The sequence below is a fragment of the Pelecanus crispus genome, chromosome 3 (genome assembly GCF_030463565.1).
Source record: "Pelecanus crispus isolate bPelCri1 chromosome 3, bPelCri1.pri, whole genome shotgun sequence".
Classification (NCBI taxonomy): Eukaryota; Metazoa; Chordata; class Aves; order Pelecaniformes; family Pelecanidae; genus Pelecanus; species Pelecanus crispus.
Genome location: NC_134645.1, coordinates 84,566,454 through 84,588,587, shown reverse-complemented (window position 1 = coordinate 84,588,587; position 22,134 = coordinate 84,566,454). Strand labels below are relative to the sequence as shown.

At 35.9% G+C, this 22,134-nt stretch overlaps 1 protein-coding gene across 1 annotated transcript in view; it reads left to right on the top strand.

Moving 5' to 3' along the window:
- Positions 1–22,134, top strand: part of GRIK2 (glutamate ionotropic receptor kainate type subunit 2) — a 449,336-nt gene that overhangs the window by 236,650 nt on the left and 190,552 nt on the right. The window contains 1 exon segment of the mRNA XM_075708130.1: positions 11,757–11,870. Within this exon segment, the coding sequence (XP_075564245.1) occupies positions 11,757–11,870 (114 nt within the window).

Sequence of the window (22,134 nt, the reverse complement as noted above, 5' to 3'; positions counted from 1 at the left end):
AGGGTGTAGTGATATGAAATTAGGAAAAGGAAAATTAAGGCGTATGCACATTAGGTTGAATTGCTTAGTAAATATTTGGAAAGTATAGGGTATTTTACTGAGAAAGAGAAATCAATGCGGACAAATAAATGTTTTTCTTTAAAGAATACAAACCCTATTCTTTCTGAATCTAGGGTGAATCATTAAGCTCTAGAGCAGGACTCTTCCTTGAATGTTTGTTTTTATGGGATGGTGCCTCCACTACCTCTCTGGGCAACCTGTTTCAGTGCTTCACCACCCTCATTGGAAAAAAGTTCTTCCTTATATCCACTCTAAATCTATTCTTCTTCAGCTTAAATCCATTATTCCTTGTCCTGTCACAACAGGCCTTGCTAAAATGATTGCCCCCATCCTTCCTGTAGGCCCCCTTTAAGTACTGAAAGGCCGCAATAAGGTCTCCTCGCAGCCTTCTCTTCTCCACGCTGAACAACCCCAACTCTCTCAGCCTTTCTTCGTAGGAGAGGTGCTCCATCTCTCGCATCATTTTTGTGGCCCTCTTCTGGACCTGCTCCAACAGGTCCATGTCCTTCTTGTGCTGAGGGCCCCAGAGCTGGATGCAGTACTCCAGGTGAGGTCTTCACCAGACCAGAGCAGAGTGGCAGAATCACCTCCCTCGACCTGCTGGGCACACTTCTTTTGATGCAGCCCAGGATACGGTTGGTTTTCTGGGCTGCAAGTGCACATTGTTGGCTCACGTCCAGCTTTTCATCCACCAGTACCACCAGGTCCTTCTCCACAGGGCTGCTCTCAATCCCTTCATCCCCCAACCTGTATTGATATCAGGGATTGCCCCATCCCAGGTGCAGGACCTTGCACTTGGCCTTGTTGAACCTCATGAGGTTCACACAGGCCCACCTCTCCAGCTTTTCCAGATCCCTTTGGATGACATCTCGTCCTTCTGGTGTGTCAACCGCACCACTCAGCTTGGTGTCATCTGCAGACTTGCTGAGGGTGCACTCGATCCCACTGTCTGTGTCATTGATGAAGATGTTAAATAGCACCAGTCCCAGTACAGACCCCTGAGGGACCCCACTTGTCACCAGTCTCCATTTGGACATTGAGCCATTGACCACGACCCTCTGGATGTGACCATCCAGCCAATTCCTTATCCACTGAACAGTCCACCCATCAAATCCATATCTCCCCAATTTAGAGAGAAGGATGTTGTGGGGGACCGTGTCGAAGGCTTTACAGAAATCCAAGTAGATGACATCCATTGCTTTTCCCTTGTCCACAGATGCAATCACTCCTTCATAGAAAGCCACTAGGTTGGTCAGGCAGGACTTGCCCTTGGTGAAGCCATGCTGGCTGTCTCGAATCACCTCCCTGTCCTCCATGTGCTTCATCATAGCTCCTAGGAGGATCTGCTCCATGGTCTTCCCAGGCACAGAGGTGAGGCTGACAGGTCGGCAGTTCCCAGGGTCCTCCTTTCTTCCCTTTTTAAAAATGGGCACAACATTCCCCTTCTTCCAGTCAGCAGGGACTTCGCCTGACTGCCATGACTTTTCAAATATCATGGAGAGTGGCTTGGCAACTACGTTGGCCAATTTCCTCAGGACTCTGGGGTGCATCTCATCAGGTCCCATAGACCCGTGTACATTGAGGTTCTTCAGGTGGTCTCGAACCTGATCTTCCCTTACAGTGGGAGGGGCTTTACACTCCTCGTCCCCATCTTGTGGTCCATCAACTCGGGAGGGGTGAGGAGAGAGGTTGCCAGTGAAGACTGAGGCAAAGAAGTTGTTGAGCTCCTCAGCCTTCTCCCTGTCTGTTGATACTAGGTCGCCATTCTTGTTCATCAAGGGGGGTACGCTTTCTTTAACCTTCCTTTTCTGGTTGACATACCTGTAGAAGCCCTTCTTGTTATTCTATACATCCCTTGCCAAATTCAGCTCCATCCTCGCCTCGGCCTTCCTGACCCCCTCCCTACACAACCAGGCAGTTTCTCTGTACTCCTCCCAGGACACCTGTCCCTGCTTCCACTGCCTGTGCAGTTCCCTCTTACTCTTTAGTTTGACCAGCAGGTCTCGACTCAGCCATGCTGGTCTCTTCCCTTCCTTGCCTGATTTCTTACACTTGGGGACTGAGAGCTCTTGTGCTCTATGGAAGGTGTCCTTAAAGATCTGCCAGCTCTGTTCTGTTCCCCTGTCCCTGAGGACCGTTTTCTAGGGGGTCCTTCTGACTAACTCTTTGAAGAGCTGGAAGTTTGCTTTTCTAAAATTTAGGGTCCTGACTGTACTCCTCACTTTTCCCATGTCCCTCAGGAGTGTGAACTCCACCAATGCATGATCACTGCAGGCCAGGCTGCCTCCAGTCTTGACATCATCGATGAGCTCACTTGCATTGGTGACCGTCAGGTCCAGTATCACATCCCTTCGGGTAGGGGTGTCTATTACCTGGCCTGGGAAGTTGTCGTCTATGCATTCCAGGAATCTCCTGGATTCCCTACAGCTCACCGTGTTGCTTCCCCAGTAGAGAGAATACATTTTAGCCAGTCCTTTCATTTAAAAGAGCTGCCTCAAAGGATTTCCTCCCCCAAGATTGTCTGTTAAAGCTATGATGACTCATTCTCCTTTCTCTCTGTCTCCTCACTCCCTCCCTTCACATGTGCACTCCATCTCTCTGCATCACACTCTTTCCCTCTTGCTTTCTGCTACTTTTTCCTTTTCTCCCTTCCCTCTTTCCCCCCTCTCTCTTTCCTCCCTCTCTTCCTTCCCCCCTCCCTGTCCATTTTCCTTTCCATCTAGTCCCTGTCCATTTGTCCCTCATCATGTCTTTGGTCTTTCCACCCCCTTTTTCTCTTATTTCTTCTTTCTTCAGGAGCCTTTCCCCATTTTTGTCCTTGTCTTGTATGTTCCCAATGTTCTTTCCAAACCACCATCTTGTCAAGCCTCTCTGTCTATGTAGTTAGAATTCCTGAACAGTTTTGTTTTACTTATTTATTTGTTTATTCATTCATTCATTCATTTTGTGGGATGAGAGAAGATGGGGAGATGGTAATTATATATGCCATATTATGTGTGCTGTGTTTCCATACTGTAAATAGCTATTATTTCATCTAACCTCTTTCCAAATATGGAGGAATGATTTCTTATGTGAAGGACAACAGTTCAACCTGGCAGTTTCAGATGTCATCTGTAAAGCTTTTATGACAGAATGAGATATCTTGTGGAGAAAAATATTTATGGAAGGGAGAGAAAAGAGTTATTGTGAAGTATTTCTAGAAGACCTATTTTTTGAGATTTTGTAAAAAAATGACCTAGATAAATTGCCTGGTTAGTATAATGGGAAATGACCTAAATCATATATTTTAAGTGCAATGACTGCTGAAGTCAGTGACAACAGAAAAATTGCACATTCATTTAAAAAAGATGCCATGTGTGATCTCAGATTTTACATGATACCTGTTCCTGAAACTTTTGAATGAGAGGTGATAATCAAGCATCAATCAATAAGAAATATGTGTTTCCAAATAAAAATTCATGTCTGACAAAAATTATAGCTTCTTGTAAGAAGAACATGACAAAATTAATAGATGATTGGAGTGCTGCTAACGTAATGTACAACAAAGTTCGCTGATAGTCAGTCCGGACGCACTGAAACTATTTATGGTTAAGCACAGTGAAAAACCCAAACTGTGGCAAACCAGTATAATAAGCAAATCATCATTTAAATTACAATCAATCAGTATTTACACTGAAGCTGCATTGTGAGGAAAATTATTTTATGCTTCAGAGAGATTAAAAATACCTGAATTTAATACCACTTTTGATATGAAAATTTGTCACTTAAGAATCACATTTCTTGAACAGAGATATTAACAACTGGCTTGAAATCTTGCTCAGGAACCTACACACAGGATGAATATAAATGACACAAAATGAGTTGTAATTCATTGTCCAGCATATGAACATAAGATCTTGTTTTATTTAGTATCTTTATTAATGACGTGGGAAAAAAGAGCAAGTGGCATAAATAGAGGGTTTTGTAAAAGTTAGAGAAAAAAAAGAGAGTGAGATAACAGATCTATGGAAGCCAGAAGTCTTAGTATTAGCATGATATTTGGCAAGGGAGACAAGAATATTGATATTTCTGAAGAAAGCAAAACAAACGAAGCAATTCCCAAATGGGAAATACATAAATAGGAGGGAATAATATTACTCACACTGGAGTAGAAATAATTATTTTCTTGATGTAATCACTGCTATTAATAACTACTCTACAAAATATAATAAAAAAGAGATAGTAAACTGCAGACACATTTGTCAGTTCTTTGGGGGTTGAATACAGCTCTGATTTTCACTGCATAGTTAGAGTTGGTACCACTGCAGAAGGGCAATGATCCTTCCTAATACAATGCTTGTGGCACTTCACTGTGAGTAGTATGTACAGTTTCAGTTGACTCAGAGCCAAAAAAATGTTACTTTTCTTCGGAGAGTTTTGAAGGAAATTAGCAACAAAGAATACTTGCTTATTTGTAAAGATAAATTTCTTTTTCTCAAACATGCTGAAGTAAGAAAGCTACTTTAATCTGTTGAATTTTTGTGGATAACATCTCATGAGACTGATGCTCAGTAAACTACTCATATGTAAACTCAGAAATTTTAAAATTTAGGAGTGTACAGTGCTTCTTTTTTTGGGTGTGTATGTGAATTATTGTACTGGTTTTGGCTAGGATAGAGTTAAATTTCTTCATAGTGGCTTGTATGGGGCTACATTTTGGATTTGTACTGAAAGTAGCATTGATAACACATTGATGTTTCAGTTATTGATGAGCAATGCTTACACAGCGTCAAGACCTTTTCTGCTCTTTGGACTGCCCTGCCAGTGAGTTGGCTGGGGGTGCACAAGATGTTGGGAGGGGACACAGCTGGGACAGCTGATCCCAACTGATCATATGACGTTGTGCTTAGCAATAAACTGCCGCGTGGAGGCTGGTGGGGGCTGCTGTTGCTTGGGGACTTGCTGGGCATCGGTCAGTTGGTGGTGAGCAATTGTTTTCTTTTGCATCACTTGTTTTTCTCGGGTTTTATTTTCTGCTCTCTCCATTTTTACTTTTTTTTACCCTCACAATATTTTAAAGTGGTTTGGGGTTTTTTTTGGTGTTTTGTTTTGGTTTTTTTTTTAATTATTAAACTGTCTTTATCTCAACCTATGAGCTTTCTCACTTTTACCCTTCCAATTCTCCCCTCCATCCCAGTGGGGGGGGGAGTAAGCAAGTGGCTATGTGGTACTTAATTGCTGGCTGGGGGTAAACCACAACAATTATATTGGATTGGTCTTGGTAAGGGTAGTAGCTTTGAAGAAATTCTGGGTGTTACTAAGAAAAGACTACAAATTCGATATATATATATATTTTTTTTTTTAATAAATAACTTGCTGAATTGTGATTAGCGTGCCTAGAAGCAGATCTTTACCATATGACAAACTGCATTTTTATTGTAAAGAGGAAACATGCACTTTAGACACTCAGTAGAAGATAAACTAGGATCATGCTGTGTCTTTGAATATAAATGGGATAAGAGGCGGCTACCACTTCTTATAATACTGTTAAATTTACATAGCTATGTCTAAATGTTCACCTGTGAACATTTTATTTGTATGCAAGCTTAATTTTTACTGCAATCTATAAAAAACTGCCAAGTCTGAATATACCTTTCAAACTTCATTTATGCTTAACTTTATAGATCAACTCAGAAATGGATTATGTTAATGGTCAATAACCTTAGGGAGAATTTTGCTAAGGTTTCATAGAATCATGGAATCGTTTAGGTTGGAAAAGACCTTGATAAGGTTTATGTCCTTATTCTGATACCAAATGTATTGTTAAATGGCACAAAAATCCATCTAGTATTTCCAGAAGAGACTAGTAACTTAGAGCTGAAATCCAATATAACTTTCTCCTCAAATCCCTACTGGATTGCTGAGCAGACTATATAAATTTTATGTGAATTACTGTAATCAGCACTCTCCATCCTAGATGAAGGTCCAAGAACGTATCATAACTGTTTCTAATTATTCTACTATATGAACCTATTAAAAGTTTAAAGACAATTTTTATTGTACATATTAACTGTGTGTAGTTTTCAGTATTCAAAATTTAAATTATTATTCATTCTGATTTAACAGGTCTGATATTTTTACTTAGTTTTTATTATTTATTAAGTAATTTTTTTCTAGAGTATTATTCTTTCACAAATCGTGCTAATTGCATTTTACTATGAAAATAAATTAATATATTTGGAAATAAGCACAATTGTACTGATCTTTTTTTGGAGACTGCACAAAATATCTGAACCTGAAAGAATCAAATTAATTTTAAATTTGTGAGAACATTAGCCAAACTTCTTTTTAGTATTTGCTGAATTCTTTCCTTTGGTAATGACACTGATTATTTTTAAACACTTCTGGTGAGATTTAGTTTTGAAATTGTACTATCGAACTATAGAGTAGTAAATTTTGTGAATTATTTAAGAGTTTTGTTTAAGTGGTATAGGATTGATTGACCATCTGGAAACCTCAGAGTGTACCTACCTAAAGGTGGATGGGCAAGCCTTTCTTGTGGTGCATGTGAAAAGAATCTCTAGATTCATCTAGTCTAGTATTCTGTACCTGAAAGTGGCCAGTTGCAGAAGTCTGAAGAATATAAGGAAGTGGCAAGCATATTGCAGTACTCCACCAGAACACTCCCAGAAATCCCACTTATTGAAGTCTAAAGGGATGGTGTCTTCATAGAGATAGGTAATCTTCTAACAAATACAGAATTCTGAGAAAATTATGACTCTACAATCAAGAGTCTAAGCACATATTTCCAAGTTTTTCCTCTTTATCTACCTTTCGACAATGACTGTCTCAGTGTTCGTAAACTCCAATGAAAGGAAAAAGATTAATTTGCTGTTAATTTCCTATTAGGAAGATGTCTGATAGTATCACAGACATGTATTTTTCATTTGGATTACAGGTTTAGGACTTGTTCCATACAGTTATATAATTAAGTTACATTGCATTGCCACCGTTGTCTTAGATCAGATGATGCAACTTAATTAGAGGCTGCAAATTACTTGAGAATTTTTTTCTGGAAACTGTTTTCTTACCCTTCCCCCAAAAAAACCACTAACAACCCCCAGAAAGACAAACCCCAACCAAAAAACCCCAGCTACAAACAGAGAATTGTAGTTTATCAAAGCAACAATAAAAGAAAGGGAACTTATGTCCAAACTTTCTTCAGGACTGCAGTAACCTGATAGTTAAATATATGGAAGATTAGATGCAAGTTTTAATTTATCACTCAAGTGTAGTCAGGAAACTGTGTTCCATGTCCTTGAGAAGGACCCCAATTGCCATGTTACCGAATGTTTCTGATATTTGATAATGACTCTGTTAGTAGCTCTTGTTGGAGTGGTTTCAACTTGAATAAGCTGATTCTTGACTGAGCTAGTTCTTTGTATCACAGAGATTCTTTGCCTCACTCTGGAGCACAATGTCAGCTTCATGGGAACTCCTGGTTTGGGTTCTGTGCCATGGATAATAAGTGTTAACATGTCCAAATTGGCATGCTCACTCCAGAATAGTCTAGCCACTTAGGGGACTTGAAGGGAAGAACAGGGGATTGAGGACCTGACAGCCTCCCTGTGACTGTATTTCCTGTGTGAACCTTCTCTCTAAGGTGTATATTACAATGTCAGTTTGTTTCATTTTTTAGGAAAACTTGGAAGTTTGTTGGAAATAAATGTAATGCAGTAGAGGTAAACTGTAAGTCATTTGAATTGCAGTTATATGTAGTGAGTACTTTGATTTGCTTTTTCTACATTTTTGGCATTTAAACTTAGGTGGTGAAAGCACATTAGCAATTATATTCTGTTCAAAAGGCTACTTTAAAATTAAAACACTGTGCTTAAGCAAATAGAAAAGAATGAATTTGCTGCACTGTTTATGCACAGTTTTCTCTAGAAGCAGCAGCTCTGAGAAGATGTTTGTGTGATTTGGGAGCTATACATAGCAGTAGTATATCAGAATCTGTGGCGTAAGTTGTTGAGTTCGAGCTCATTAATAAAGACAATGCAAAGAATGTCTTATTTGAAACATCCAACTTTTTTTCCATTTCTTAGCTTTTTGATTCACAAAAATAGTAATAGAAGTACAATTAACCTTATTTAGAAAAATAATGCAATAATGTATCAAGACAGATGTTTGTTTTTAAAGTAATGCTGTTGATAGGTCTTATAAAACTAGATGGATGTAGTTAGATAAACCCCAAATTCTAACAGTTGATAATTATTCATTTGCTTGTGGCTGTGGCTATGTTAAAAAGTAGGTGAGTAAGTATTTTAATTAGCAATGCATTAGCTTTTGCCAAGATAAATTTGAATTATGAACTTGAACTTGAATAAAATCCTAAATTCATTAAATCATGTACTTTAAATTGATCAGATAAGGTGATGGCATTCCTTTAGAAATTTTTGTGCTACTTGCATACCTGAAGTTGAATCTCATGAAGGTGATTAGTCCAGCTTCAGTTATGTGAAGAAACAGCAGGGACAGGCTCAAGTTCCAGTCTTTGTTACTCCTTGTTATTCTGTTCTAGTTTGGGTCTTTCTTTGGAGTAAAGGAAACACTATGATTGCCATAATTAACAGACTATTGCAACTAAAAGTTCTCGGTCCTTTTACAATTTCTTAATTATGGCCAAACTACAAGGCTGAACATTTTTGTTTTCCTAAAAGCATTTCAAGTCACTAAATGAAATGGTATTAAAAGAGTAGATGAAGAAAAGTTTCTTGGTAGTAAGCTTTGGTTTCTTTTGGTACTTTGAAATGATGCGTTAGATGTTATTTTCTAATGGTATTTCTGAGACACACATGTTCCCCTTTCTTCCCTTCATGATTCTTTTGTCAGTTTACAAGGTACTGAATGGCCAAAATTCAAGAATCACAGCCATTTAAAGGAGTGACTTCTTGGAATTGAGTGTTATGTAAAGAAGAAAGATCAAATATTGATTTCTGTGGGACAGAAAATCATAGAAAAAGAGAACAAATTTGTCTTTTCTCTGTTACAGCTTCCACTGATTCATGCTCAGCTGTATTCTCGGTTTTAGAAATGAAACTCTTTTTATTTAACCCATACCAAATTGCATCCTGAACTTACTTGGCAGCCGTACTGCAACAAATCACTTAAAAGTCTGTGAACAACTTCTCAGGAATCATTTTAAAAGATTAAAAAAAAAAAGTTGTGGTGTTTATGTATACAGCTATACATACATATATATTCACAATCTAATCTTACAGAATATTTAAATTACTGTCTAGATTTAGTTTTAAAGTATCTATAACTTATATTATAGATATTGCTCAGTATTTGAAATTGTATTTAAAATCCTTCCTAAAAACAAACAACATTTGTAGGGTTTTTGGGGTTTTTTTTAGACAATGGAGTAATAGAAATATTCTGATGTTTAAAAATGGATACTTGTACTTACTGCTTGCCCATTTTAGTTGTATAGTGATGAAATTGCAGATAAATGATGTAAACATAAGCCCCAATATTTATTACTTAGTATGTGAGACTGTCCTTGACCTGATACTTAAAGAATAGAATAGAATTGAATCATTAAGATTGGAAAGGACGTCTAAGATCATCAGTCCAACCATCAACGCAACACCACCGTGCCCACTAAACCATATCACAAAGTGCCACGTCTACCCTTTTTTTGAACACTTCCAGGGATGGTGACTCCACCACCTCTCTGGGCAGCCTGTTCCAACCCTTTCCGTAAAGAAATTTTTCCTAATATCCAATCTAAACCTTCCCCTTGGTGCCGCTTGAGCCCATTTCCTCTCGTCCTATCGCTAGTTACTTGGAAGAATAGACCAACACCCACCTCCCTACAACCTCCTTTCAGGCAGTTGTAGAGAGCAATAAGGTCTCCCCTCAGCCTCCTCTTCTCCAGACTAAACAACCCCAGTTCCCTCAGACGCTCCTCATAAGACCTGTGCTCCAGACCCTTCACCAGCTTCGCTGCCCTTCTCTAAACACGCTCCAGCACCTCAATGTCTTTCTTGTATTGAGGGGCCCAAAACTGGACACAGTATTTGAGGTGCGACCTCACCAGTGCCGAGTACAGGGGGACAATCACCTCCCTGCTCCTGCTGGACACAGTATTCCTGATACAAGCCAGGATGCTGTTGGCCTTCTTGGCCACCTGGGCACACTGCTGGCTCATGTTCTGTCAAGCAGCAGCTGCAGGCCCCTTTTCGGCCAGGCAGCTTTCCAGCCCCTCTTCCCCAAGCCTGTAGTGTTGCATGGGGTTGTTGCGACCGAAGTGCAGGACCTGGCACTTGGCCATGTTAAACCCCATACAATTGACCTCAGCCCACCAATTCAGCCTGTCCAGCCCCCTCTGCAGGGCCTTTCTACCCTCAAGCAGATTGTCACTCCCACCCAATTTGGTGTCATCTGCAAACTTACTGAGGGCGCACTCAATCCCCTCATCCAGATCATTGATAAAGATATTAAACAAGAGTGGCCACAAACCAGAGCCCTGGGGAACACCGCTTGTGACCAGTCGCGAGCTGGGTTTAACTCTGTTGACCACAACTCTCTGGGCTTGGCCATCCAGGCAGTTTTGTACCCAGTGAAGAGTACACCTGCCTAAGCCATGAGCTACCAGCTTCTCTAGGAGAATGCTGTGGGAGACGATGTCAAAGGCTTTACTAAAATCCAGGTAGATGACATCCACAGACTTTTGCTCATCCACTAGGCAGGTCACCTGGTTGTAGAAGGAGATCAGGTTGGTCAAGCAGGACCTGCCTTTCATGAACCCATGCTGGCTGGGCCTGATCCCCTGGTTGACCTGCACATGCCTGTTGAGTGTACTCAAGATAAACTGCTCCATAATCTTTCCCGGTACTGAGGTCAGGCTGACAGGCCTGTAGTTCCCTGGGTCCTCTTTCCAGACCTTCTTGTAGATGAATGTCACATTCTCAAGCCTCCAGTCATCAGGGATCTCCCCTGTTAACCAGGACTGCTGACAGATGATGGAATGTGGCTTGGCAAGCTCCTCTGCCAGCTTCCTCAGTACTGTTGGGTGGATCCCATCTGGCCCCATAGACTTTTGAGTGTCAAAGGATAATCCTGGGCCTCTTTACTTAGATAAAAATCCTATTGACTTTACTGGAATAAGAATGTCAAGGTATAATATGTCAAAAGAGCTATGTACTGAACATTTATCTGTAAATCAATTAAGTTATTCCACTTAACCTACTTTCAGTCTTCTCCATTACTTTTTCCCCAAAACATCTTTTCGCTGTGCTGTTCTCTCTGATCATAGAAAATGGTAAATCCTTCTGTAGAGACAATGCTCTCTGCTCTGCAAATGAATTTCCACCTAACTATTAAGTTATCTTCAGATGTGGTTTATCTTAAAGAATGAAAGTCAAATGGAAAATTAAGTATTCAGCGTAGCTTTAGACATTCTGTACATCATTTTTCCACTTAATGTCACACTTCACGAAACACCCTTTGAGGTATTGTGAATAATATTTTAAACAAGCAGACTTTAAATGTGATGACAGAGAGTAATGGAATAGGGTTTAATAATAAATATTAGCAATCTTTTTTTTTTTTTTTTCTCCTGTAGCAATCTGTTTTTCCTTATAGTGTTCTTTTCTAGATGCTGAAATGTATCTAATGGACAACTTCCACAGTAATTTACTGTTTTACAGGTTGGAACTTGGGATCCATTGAGTGGCCTTAACATGACAGAGAATCAGAAAGGAAAACCAGCAAATATAACAGATTCCCTGTCCAATCGCTCTTTAATCGTTACCACCATCTTGGTAAGCAATTATATTTGCATTATATTTGCATACATATATATGCATTATATTTGCATACAGTTGTACAGGAAAGCTAATAGAATATGCTATACTAATTACAGCAGTAATGAACAGTCTGTAGCATACGTTACAGTTACTTAGAAATTACTGTGTCATGAATGAACTCCAGTTAAGTTAGTCATGGATATTTACTCTCATCTAAATTGTAAGTAAATTATCCCAATTTTAGAGTTATGTCAGTTGATTAGCAATTTCACTTTCCTTATTATTGACTAAAATGTTTGGTTCCTTCACAAAGCTGTTTTATTCAGCACCATATGAGAGGACAAAAGGTGTTTGTTTAAAAAAGTGGTTTGTCTATTAACCTGATGATTTTAGACAGCAAAATTTATTGCTTTCATTTGCTAATCTAACACCATGATATTATCTCTAAGGAAAGTACGAAGTGTTTTACGTTTGTTTGCATCATCTTTATTACTTGAATATTAAGCTGAAATTTTTAATCATACATAAATTTAATTGAGCTATCATTTGAACTAGATCAGAAGTAACTTCTTTTTCATTGCCATTGTTGACAAATTCACAGTAGTGAATGAGGTATTTTTTACTTTTAATTATATATATTTATTTATATAAAAAAAATGTTCACTAATTTCCACACCATAATTTTGAAATAGTCATTTTAATTTCAACACAAATGAAAAAATTTCTAGAAGTGTCTGCTGTGTTTGTCTGCCGCCACCATTATCGTGAATTTGCAGATATAAAAAAAAAAAACCACACTTCCCAAAAGGTTTATTCTTTAATAAGAAACTTTTGCTAACCAACATATATTTTTATGTTGCAAGCTAGAATGAATTTTCATAGGTATGTAAATACAAATGCCAGTGTGTTTCTAACCTTTTATGTAACATAAGCCATATAATTTCATCCAGTGGGTAACTTTTTGGTTACTTATAACGTCTGTTTTTATTTGAAGACTTACAAATTATAGAAGATCTTCTGAAATCCTTTGTTTCCTTTATTCCACTAATTGAAAAATACATACCTGATATATAATTGTAACATGGCTGACACTTTCAGACCTAAGTTCTTGTTATGCTAAGACCAGCACAATTTTACCATAACTTTCTCTTGTACAGTTAATTACAGTTTGTAAACATATAATCTCCTATGTTTCTTTTTTATAAAATGTAAATGAAGCTCTCATAGTCTCTTAAAGTAAAAGCATGTTTTCTAGAGTATTAGTCTGTCTTTTTTCTTCCCACTGCCCTTCAATTTTTCAAAATTTTCTATATATAAGAACTTGTATTATCAAATAATGTTTCTTAGTAATTCCAGTTGATCCCCCTATGCTCCTGTTATGTTGTATCCAGATATCCTGCCTAGGATTTTTCTTGAAGCATTCTACTGATATATAACTGTTTCATGTTTTTCCTTATTGCTTTCTAGAATTACTGCTTTCTAGAATATAGTCCTATCTCTATTAGTGATGTGTTCCCTTCATTACTTGGTACTCAACCAGACTTTGTGTCATCTGCGCACTTCATTAGCAATCTTTGTATACTTGATTCCAGATCAGTGATAACAGTACTGGGACAAGGATCAATCCCTGAAAGATTGCACAGGAAACGCTCAATAACTTAGGGTGTTTCAATTTTATTTGTGTTTTGACATCTATCTATTGATGAGGTTTGAGTTCATATACTGTATGTATCATATTGATTTTGTATACTGATACTTACATTTGCAGGGTTTTGTTTGAAATAATGATCTCAAGAAAAGGTAAGCTGCACAAATATAAATTATAGTGCTATCAATGAGCACTGATTTTGGACTGGTAAATCTCACAAAAATAGGTCTCTGAGATTTAGCATAGCAGCTGCTTTCTGTAATCAAGGATACCCTTTCTCTTAAGGGATAACTTTTGGTTAGTGTTTTATAAGCATCTGTCCTCTTTGCACTTATCTAAATAAAATAATAAATAAAAGAAATATGAGGACTTTAAATTGGTGTTACAAGTTGCTCACTTGTAACTGCCTTTTATACTTCTGTTGTTGTTCAGTGAAAGTTTGGTAGTTGCATCGACTCTTTTCAGCTATTAAGACCTTATAAGAGTGGAACTCAGAGTAATGAAATGAACCAAAAATTGTTATGGTCCAGAAAGCACATGTACTAGCTTACTTTTGTAGCTCTATCTTTTTATGCTTAATAAATACATTTCTGTTGGACAGAAAGCATATTACTGAATATTCATTTTGTAGCAAAGAAATGCAAGTAATATAAAATACTACGTCTCCTAGAAACATATTTTCTTCTTCATCACATTCCTTTTCTCTCCTTTTTCCAGTCTGGAAAATACTGCTTTAAAAAAAGACAGTTCTCTCATTTAAGATGTTCATGTGATTTTTCTATGTTTTTTTTTCACTTTAACAATTCTCTACAATAGTCTATAGTATACTGTCAGCCATGGAGTCTTGATCAGTTTTCTTTGTACTTGCTTTAATGCTCACTTTTCTTTTAAAGATACCAGTCTTTCTTGTATTTTTAATTCTGTCTTCTGAAATTCTGAACAATATTGTTTTCCCCCTTTATATTGTAATCATTAAGATCTTTACAACTGTGAGTATACCCTGCTTTTTCAGTGGTGGTTGAGTCTACTGAAGACAAAAATATATTGATAGGCAAAATAATAATAAATGAACTACATTCATTTCATTATGAATTCATAAATTCATAAATTTATCTACTGCAAGTAAGGATGAAACTATGTGATCTTTTTTGTCTTGAATTCTGCATAATACATGCTATAGGTAACCATCTGAAAGATTATTCCTTGGCTTATGAGAAATTCAATGGCTCTGTTATGAAAAGGGGTCAGGGTTCCCAGGACTTCATCACTTCTCAGAAGTCTACTGCATGTAGTTTTGGTGCAGAAGCATTTCTGGTTTCCAAGTTCTGGTTCCATAGCGATCCAAAGTACCAACTAAACATATCTGATGGAGCAATGGTCAGCTTTTTAGAGGAGGAAACATTTGAAAAATAATTATAATAATTTTAAAAAATGTTGTTTGTATCTTTTATAAGCATAGCTTTGGATATCTTAATCTTTTTGACTCTTGCTTTATTTTATTTTCATGCCATCTGCATTGGAACTTCAGAATTTCTTCTACAATTAAAATTCTACATTATGAATATTCTACATTTAAAAAAAACCAACAAAAAACCTTTCAAGTTCATTAATAAGGTTTTCTTATAATTTGATTCTCCTAAATTGACTTTGTTATGCCAGCTATTAGAACTCTGATTTTTTTTTCCTTTAAATTTTAGATATATGTATCAAAATATTTTTTGTTCTTGTACATATTCTACCTTTACTTTGGAAGCTTTTTAACTTTGGAATTCAATTTTCATATTTATAAGTGTATGTGCATGGTGTTTGTTTGTTTATGCTACATTGCATACCAGCCTGTACATCTTAGCACACAGGTTCATTTGTTTTGTTCTGCTGAAATGGATGCTCCTTTCCTTTCCCTTATAGCTGTTATGTGCTTTTCTGTATCTGCTTACATCAAAACTCTGAAAAGCTCACAGCTATCAAGTTTAATTTTTTCAAGAAATTTGTGCAAGTTATGAAAGCTGTGCAATAATCTCAAATTAGCAGTTTTTTGTTACTTCACTTTTGAGATGTGATTTTTTTTTTTCCCTATACTTCCCTGAAAAAACTATCTTTGAATGTGTTAGAAGAAAGAATAATTACAACGGAGTTTCAAAATAATTTTATTTAGTTCAAAATATAATATCCCAACACTGTATTTTATTATCTTATTTATAAATACTGTTTTTTCAAATGGGTAGAAATCTGATGCAATTATATATGCCAACTTGTTTTCAAAATAAAAATAGAAAATCAAGCAAAGCCCAAGGTTTTAGCTTTGGTTTTTTTTTTTTTTTTAGGTATGTCATACTTTCTCTCCTTTTCTGTTGGGCTCAAAGGATATTTAAAACATGTGTTTTTATGGCCAAATTTTAAGTTAATATATATATTTATAAACCCTTTACCTTTAATTTCTATAAATATGGGTCACTCACTTGTACACAGAATTGCAGATTTGTAATATTTTTCATTTTTATAGTATATTTTGAGGAATTATACTTGATGCAGGCATTTTCTCATAATTACTGTTATATCATCCTGGAATGATTCAAGCAATACCTGAATTTTGACATATTAATAATTCAATAATATTTGGTTCCAGCTGATGTTATAGTCCTAAATATTTACTTCTCTCTCATAAATCTATTTGAATTTTGTGTACTGCCATGAAATAGTTGAATCTGTTTTTGTCTAGCAGAAAAACTGTAAACTCGATGGTTTTCTATTTTCAGTTTACTCAGGTGTGATAGTATTTTCTTTGGAAGCTAAAGGAATATACAATTCCTTACTTTCCAGTTTTAGTATTTTTCTTATCCCTTTTTTATATACTTTCCTGTCATGATCACTGTGTGCCTAAATGCCTCTCCCAGACTTCTCATACCCACTTCAACATCCAGAGTCTGCACCCTCTCCTTCCTGAATTTCATTCCACTCCTGCCTCCATTCCACTCGTCTGTCTTCAGCCACCAGTGCAGATGGTAAACTGACTGACTTCTTGAAGGTGTAGCAGAAATGTAAAGCAAACTACTTTAACGTGTTTCAGGAATTTTTCCACTGAGAAAGGTAAATTAGCTTCCTTTATAGTTTATGGTGCTCAAAATGCAAAAAAAAATTAAGTTGAAAATTAACATTGTCCTGAGATCCAGCATAATGTCTGTGTACTTCTAATAATCTTTGGGGCCTTCAGACTTGCAAGGTGTCCAGAGATACGCTTGGCCACAGTGCTTGTTTGTATTTCAGACATAAAAGTAAGTGTTGCTTATCAGAAAAAAATGATGAGGTTTGAAGGGAGTTACAGTATATGAATGAGTGCAGTGGGATCAGCACAAGTTAAAGTTCGACTTAGTAGAACAATGTCAATAAAGCTATTTTTCTCTTGCTTGGGTGCAAGCAGAAGGTAGGATGGCCATGTATTTATGTCTCTGGATAATGACTGAGAAGTACTTTCTTTGGGTTCCAAGCTTCCATCATCATCCCAAAGAACTTCTCTCAAATAATTCTCTAGTACTTCAATTCCCTTCTACTAAAATGTTAGTAATAAAAATATATTTTTACATGGAGGCAAGGATCAGTTTATAACTCCACTTCAAGATTTGCACTTATGAACACCAAGGGCCATCCATCTAGGAAAATGCTTGCTGTATTTGTGGGATGTCTTGGGTTTGCATTTTTTTGTTTGATTTTCCCCAGTCTTCTGAAAATTTAAGATACAGCTTAAGAAAATAATACCTTGCTTTCCATTATAGTAAGGCGTAATAATGTCTTTGATATTCTTCATGTATCATGAAGACAGTATGATTCAGTTCAGCTGAAAAATAGGTTAGTACAGCCTGCGGTGTTGCAACAGTTTAATGATTTCACGTTCGTGGTTTATTGAGTCAAGTGGTTTTGCTCGAGAGAGGCATCCACTCATATCTGTTTCGTTTTACTGGAATGGAAACTTAGTACACATTCTTGGGATACAGCTGAATTAATTTGAATTCTGGCAAAAGTTATGGAAACTTAGTACACATTCTTGGGATACAGCTGAATTAATTTGAATTCTGGCAAAAGTTAAGTGCAAATTGTGGGTGAAAAAACAAAATATTTTTTTTAGGAGCCTGACAAAATGAGGAGTGAAACTGCAGAAAAGAACAACTATGGCTTGAGTTCTTTAGGCCTTGATTTGTCAAAGCATAGTTACGACTACGTGTTTCATGACCCAAAAGGTCATACTAGGGAATCTTTCAGGAAATACCTTAAAAGATGTCAAATAAGGATATTAAAAATTAATTTCTCTTATAGATAGTACAGTGGAGGAAGGCAACTTAGGTGTTTTCTTGTGTCTGGCCTTAATTTCTTCTATTAGAATATCCTGGTTCAAATGACTAGTGAGATGTCTAATATATTACATTGTTTTGATTGATTGTAACTAGTGGATTGCTTCACTTCTCCCACCTGAATTTTGACTGCCAACTGTGAAAGCCTATTGTGTATTCCTTACATCTGACATAAATGTTAATTAGATATGACAGCCTTTTAAATCCAGTATCCCTGGTGAACAGAAGCTAATGATTAAAATTCTCTCTCTCAGTGGCAAATTTTGAAGATGGTTTTCCTCTTTTCGTTGTCAGTGTTTCCACTTTTTCTTGTTGTTTTGCTTTTTTCAGTACTGATAGTAATACGAAAGTTCTTGATTCTTTAAAAAATACTTACGTCCATGTTGAAAGTATTAATGAACAATCCATGTTTGATAACTGTCCGTAAAATTAAAATTAGAAAAATTTGAAATGTAGAATTTATTGTTGTAATTTCTAGTAATATCTTTGTAGTTGAAATATAATGCAGCTCACAGGAATAATTCAAGTATTTCATGTCCCAATCTGAAAAGAAAACATATAGATCAAGACAACCAAATATAAAGAAAATTATCAGTAAATTTTTCCATGCCCACATTTGTATAGAATAAGTGGGTTTTCATTCAAGTGTTAGTTGTACATTTTAAACACTAAAACAAGTCTGAAAAGTTACAATATTAATTCAACATGTAGAAACATAAGACAATTACCTTTTATTGTGTAGGGAAGCTTTAAGATTGTGATGCAATTTGTGCATTAAAAAATGAATATAGGTAAATTTGCAAGTAGAATGCGTGAAAATATGTAATGGAAAAAACTGTTATATTTGCATCCCTAATGAAAAAAGTCTTTGGAGGTAGTATACTTACTCTGTATCATAGAAATGATGCAACTTAGAGAGCTGTTATGAGAAAACTAATTGTTTACATCATGGAAGCTTAGCACATAAAGTCAGAAGAAAACATTGTGATAATTTAATCTGGCCTTCAATACAATACAATTGAAACATGGCTTCTCCTTCTTGTTTATTTTTTAATCTGCCCAATTTTTATCTTATTTGATTTTTGGACTTCAGAAAACTATTTTTATCAAATAAAGATTTTATGTAATTTCTGTGCTTCTTGATGTAATCTTCTTTTTTGCAATCAGAAGGGTGCTATGCCCTCTGATGACAGTGTATGACAAATGCCTGTCATCTGATTATTTTGACTTCACTATCACTGGAAAGAATCACTGTGATTAAAGTTCACCATGCAGCCAGGAGGACATCATCTTATCAATAAGGCAAAATGTCTTTATTCATCAACAGTACATGTTGATGAAAGTTTGTATGAAAACAACAGTCATCTGTCACTTGGGGGGTCATATAATTCTTGAATGAACTTTTGTAATTTTTTTTATACTATTCAATAAATACTTTTCAAGGATTTAACTTCTATTTTCAGATATAATTTTTAATCTACCTGCTACTTTACTCTTCTTTGTGATCACATCTTTATCTGCAGTAGTTTTAATTAGTGTACTTCGCAGTAAATTTTCTCAGCAAAAAGTTTGCTTGCATTTACTAGTTTATCTGCATTCTCACTTTTAGTAGTTATCTGGCTCGGGGGCGGTGGGGCTCTTCTGTATCAATCTTCATTGAAGATATTTTAGTCTTATGAGACATTAAATGACTAATTGGATGTTAAAGTTTTGTAGCAAGCTGACCTGTTGATGAAATGAAGTAAATAATTGCTCTCAACAGGGGTTCTCAGGGTAAATTTCTTTCTTAAAGCTATGATTTTTGTTACTGTTTCTCAAAGCTTTCCTTTAAAATGTTAAAATATACACTATTTTCTTGAGTCTATCTTAAAATCTTTGCACAATATCTCCTCCTTGTTACTTACTGTTCACCCAATATTTGTGTTACCAGAAAAAAAACAGTTTTTTTTTTTTTTCTTACAGGTTAATGTAAGAAAATGAGTCAATGTTTAAAAAAAAAAAAAGTTGTACTGAAAAGAATCACAAATATATACTGAGTGAATACCTAGAAAGGTTTTAACACTTTGCTCTTCAGAAGGGGTTACTTGATTAGGATTAAAATTTGGCGAGCCAGGTTTTCATGAATTTAAATGTGTGTAAATTTCACTGCAAAAATTTTGTAGCACCAATTCAAGAAGCTTAGGTTTTGCAGTCAAACATTCCTTAAATAGGTAAGAAAGATATAGGATTAATTTCTATGTATTATGAGAATTTTCTTTAATCCTTTTCTATGTTTGTTATCCAATGCTCGATTATTTTGCAAATGTTCACTTCAAGGCAGGTTTGGTCTTCTATCAGTTTATATGTGAAATAAATCATGAAGTTATGACAATTTTATTCAAATTAACATTAACTTTTAATTCTGTAATTATTTATTTGTTTGCCAGTTGAATCTGATATGAAAGTACTTTCAGTACCTTTGAGTTAGGCATTTATATTTTAATCTTTATTTATTTATTTTAGGTAATTTTAGTATTGTGTCAGTCTGCTATATCTTTCAATTAGATTGGTATCTGCTACAATTATAAAAGTCTGATTTTGTTTTCTGTTACATAGGCATGCGTAGTACCACTTAGTGACATGTATTTATAAATGGTGTCTCATCCTCTAATTTATCCTTTACAATATTGACCAAGAATCATTCAATTAATATATGACATATGAACAAGAAATACAAGTATTTTAGCTAACTTGGTCCGTTCTTAATGGTTGAAACAAGAAATTTAACTATTCTGAGAATGCATATTTTCCTGCTAGGTTTGTCATCATGACTCTAATTCTTCTCATTTTTTTATACTGGCAATTATCATTAGTAAGTTTTTAATAAAAAAAAATTTCTACCTTGCATCCTCTCTAGACCAGATTAATTTTCTTCTCAAAATGTTTTGTACTAAACAAGTACTTATTTCTTTCTAGTCAGCTAGGTACTAGTTAGCTGCTTTTGCAGATAATTGATTTTCCTTGTGCTGAGATAAAGGCCACATAAATTAGATGTCTTTTTAATGAGGCATAAACCTGCATTTCATGAAACAAGATCACTTTGTATTATATCACTTTTTTGAGTCACTGGAATTGACTATCTTTCATTTCCTTTCTTTCACTGGACTAGAATGATCTCCGAGAATAAAACCCTATCCCCTCATGATCCTCTTAAACCTTTAGGAGTTCTGCAGAGTATTGTAGAGTTACGTTCATTGGAATTTAATGACTACTAAGATATAGAACAATATTTCTGGAAAGGAAAGATTCCATCCTGCTATATACTTGCTTCATACAGAATTTTTTCAGACAAAAATTGCTCCAAAAATATTTTCTAATTTTCTTTATTCTTCAGAAATCTCTTTGCAAGTATGTTGGATTTTCTTGTATTTTAGGCTGAATAGTTGTTGATGAATGTGTTGATACCATTTTTTATTTCCTTTGACCTGGTAGTCTTTAAAGGGCAGCTTTCCTCTGCAAGATCCAACTTGCACTCCACATAAAATCCCCACAGGCAGGAAAAATTAAAGTCACGCAATCATTGACCATCATGACCACTGTTTCATAACTAGTCATGATACTTTTTGCACTTGAAAAGTAAGCATCTTATTGCAACTTATTGCATCTAAACTACAGTCCAGCTTCCAGAACAGGATACAAGACCATATGCAGCTTTAAAGGTATATTTCTGTTCAATGTTATTAATATGGTACTGATATCAGAACTACAGAATATAAATTCTGCATACCCTATAAATTCTGCTCTGGCACTCAAACACTAGTTTTTGTAGCAGTCTAATACATAATTTAAAGATGGCTTCTCTCATGTTAGCAGCCATGGGCAGCTTCGGTAGGCCGGTATACGTGGTCAAGTTGAGTGACCCCCTGTACAGTGAGTAGTTGCTTAGTTTTCTGTTTTTCTTAAACAACCTTTAAAAATATGGTCATGATAACACACATTGATGTTTTCCAAACAAACTCAAAGTATTCTTGTCACACATGGTATACATTCTTGTTCTATGGTCATTGAATAAATCACATATGCACATAATGAATGATCTTGAAGAAGCCATCTAACTTGGCAGAAATTTGCTGAAAATCAGAAACACAGCTCATACTTGGAAGACGTCTTTTTAATATTCACAGGTTGAAATCTAACTGACATAATAATGATGCTGTAATGTTATTGAGAGAACTAGTGAAAATAGTCTTGGTGGCATATGCAAGAAAATTATCAACTCTGTAGTGCTAAATTTTTCCAAATTGCTCAC